Below are 2,981 nucleotides of genomic sequence, written 5' to 3' on the forward strand. Positions count from 1 at the left end.
TCCATAGCCCAAAAACTTTAATTTGCATAGTACATTTGAAGACGAATAATATTAGTCCAATTTTTTTTAACTTTGAAATTTTCAAAGATACAAAATTTATTACATTTAGAATTAATGCATTAATATATGCATTTGTTCCGTACCGAAAATGAACTTTACAAAAAGTGACATGAAAAGTCTTAATTACATTAAAGCCAAATGTAAACTTCATTGAGAAAAAGCAGTTTTGTCTCGTATTCAACGTAAAATCTTCAAAAGAAGACTAAACAAAAAGTGCTACACTGATAACAAAGATGAATTTCACATGGAACGCGATGATTCAATAACTGCAGAGTTGCGACATACAATTGCGGAAAATGTATGGACAACCACATGTAATGGTGGAGAACCATCGTATCTTTCAGAGGTCGAATTACTTGATTTTTATGGTGAAATCAATCAAAGAGCAAAAGGTCTTGCATGTGAAAAGGTAATCGAAGCTTATCAGATTGCCTACGAATTACTGGAGTATAGATACAGCAGAGCTTTATATCTAGCTGGCCTTGTTCATCCAGACGAATTTCCAACAAGAGGAAAAAGAATTGTTTACTTCGCTAGAAGTATATCTCCCCTCAAGATCATGGTTAAACAGAGTTTGCTCTGATCTCAACATTGAGATCAAAAGCTCAAAAGAAAATGAGGAAAAACGAGCAAAGTACTGTAACACAGCAACAGTTGCTAACTTCTTACATTAATTTCAGTATACGGCAGGAATTGATCCATGGAATAAGTGGAGTATTTATGAAACATCTCTGCTTCATCAAAGCGTTACAAAGTTATCTGCACTGAAAGCAACCCTCCTTTAACCAAAGAAGAGCATGAATTTGTGCTTGTTACTAGTATCTTCCCATATAATTCTGAAGGATACCGGATGAAACCATTTATTATTGTTCCAGGAATATAAAATTGTTCACAGGAACTCCGCTCCGTGAGAGCATTCCTTACAGGACAATCTTATGGATGGATGACAAAGAAGATATGGGATATCTTTAATTTAACTTTTATTATCGAAATCCAGAGATATCGCTCAAGTCTTGATGCTATCACAGCAGCTCAGCATAATATCGTATTCGGTGATAATCATATCAGCCGAGTAAGTTATTTTACTTGCAAACTTTTGAGTCTCTTCAGAATTGAACTCTTGACATTTCCAGCTTACTGCACAGTAGTTCTCCAGTTATTTGATGTAGGATGTGCAGCATCTTTGAGATCAAAGAATAACAGGTTAAAATATGTTCCGCTTTACACATATGAGCAAGATAATTTATCAAATACCCAAAAACCAAGGTTAAAAATTGTAAGAATTTTAATTGATGCTTGTGATTAAGTCAATGCATCAGTATGGTATTCATCCGTGGAACCCAGATAAAGCCTTATCCAACGAATTAACAAACAAAACATCAAACGCAATACCAAATCCCACATATATATTTAATTCTTCTTGCAAAAAATTAACATCTGACGCCGAATTACTTAAAATTGCGCAATTTGAAGCAATCAAATTCAAACATTAAATCAAGCACTGATAGTTATTGTAACAAATATTTCGAATTATTTAGATTATTATCCTCCAAATACAAAAATTCTCAGCAAAGGGATGAAATTGAGTCAATTTAATGGAGCAAAACGAAGTGAGGTGAAATTCACCACTTTGACACCTCGTATTTTTCAGATATATCGATTAATATTGAGTTTTATTGGGATGGAAAACATACTGAAAAACCTGCAATATCAACACCTTTTTATATAATATTGAATAAATAAAAATTTGTTTTTATTTTCCAAAAAGATATATGATACATTTTTATTATACAGGTTAAAAACTGTCTAGCTTTTGCTTTTAGTGCTCGACCAGAGGCATACATTGAAAATACAATCCTCTCCATGGTTTTTGTGTAGGATCTGATCTTCTCAAAACGATGATATTGACTATTATTATATGAATTGAATGTATTTATGAATATTTCGAAATTTTAATATAAATAATTTATTAAAAATAAAAATTGAACGTAAGTACAAAAAATATAATTTGAAAGCAAATTAAAAATTAACGATACGATAATTTGGAACTTTTACCTTTTGCCAATAAATATAAAAATAAAATTTTGGGAATTGGAACTTAAGAGTAGAGAGACCTTTGTTGATATGTATGAGGCTATGTATTTATGTGTAGATCTGAGTAAGCTTGGTTATCATATAGCGGTTTCTGATGAAATTGAGAACCTCGGAGACCCAAGACCTTTGTTGATATGTATGAGGCTATGTATTTGTGCGTAGTCATTAAACCCATTCTTGCAAATTAGAATATTATTTTATTTGTTATATTGAGCTTTCTTCCTGATAATTTGCATATCTTCAAAATCATTAAAGTAAGTAAAATCAGTTGTTTTTTCGGTGATTAATCTTAATTCTTCGCATTATATTCTTTTTTTTGAAAAATCTTACTGTTTGGGGAAATTCTCTTTGCGAAATCTGTTGGCCTGAGGATTATCTGGTTGAATAAAAATATGTTCAATTCCCCTTTCGCATAATAATTAATGAAATTGTGTTTTATTTTCGAGAGTGTGCAAAACGTTCCCACTTCTTGAGAGGTACGTTTTGCAAATTTTTTTCTTTCATACATAGAAGATTTTTGGAAGATGATTGATCTCTACATGATATTATATCATATTTCTACATTGAGTCCTTAACAATATTAAATTGCAGGGTTTTCAAATCAAAAAACTAACTTTCGCTCTTTCAGGTCAAATCAGCAAGGCTCTTCTATATAGGTGTTGGATATATTATCAAACTGAAATGAAACTTTCCAGAGATGTCCATAAAATTATTTTGCAAAACATCCCTCTCAAAAAGTGGGAACGTTTTTGCAATTTTTCTTTATTTTTTGTACCATTATCGGTCCATAGAGCGAAATGGGGACCAGGTATTGTGCTTAATGCACG

At 31.7% G+C, this 2,981-nt stretch overlaps 1 protein-coding gene across 1 annotated transcript; it reads left to right on the plus strand.

Annotated features, from left to right (window-relative positions):
* Positions 1–304: 304 nt before the first annotated feature.
* Positions 305–643, plus strand: TVAGG3_0052000 (uncharacterized protein; the record flags this gene model as incomplete). The annotated part of the gene is made up of 1 exon (XM_051221073.1): positions 305–643. The coding sequence occupies one exon, from the start codon at positions 305–307 to the stop codon at positions 641–643; it is 339 nt and encodes a 112-aa protein (XP_051106059.1).
* Between the last annotated feature and the right edge of the window lie 2,338 nt (positions 644–2,981).

This window comes from Trichomonas vaginalis, chromosome IV (genome assembly GCF_026262505.1).
Source record: "Trichomonas vaginalis G3 chromosome IV, whole genome shotgun sequence".
Taxonomy (NCBI): Eukaryota; Parabasalia; order Trichomonadida; family Trichomonadidae; genus Trichomonas; species Trichomonas vaginalis.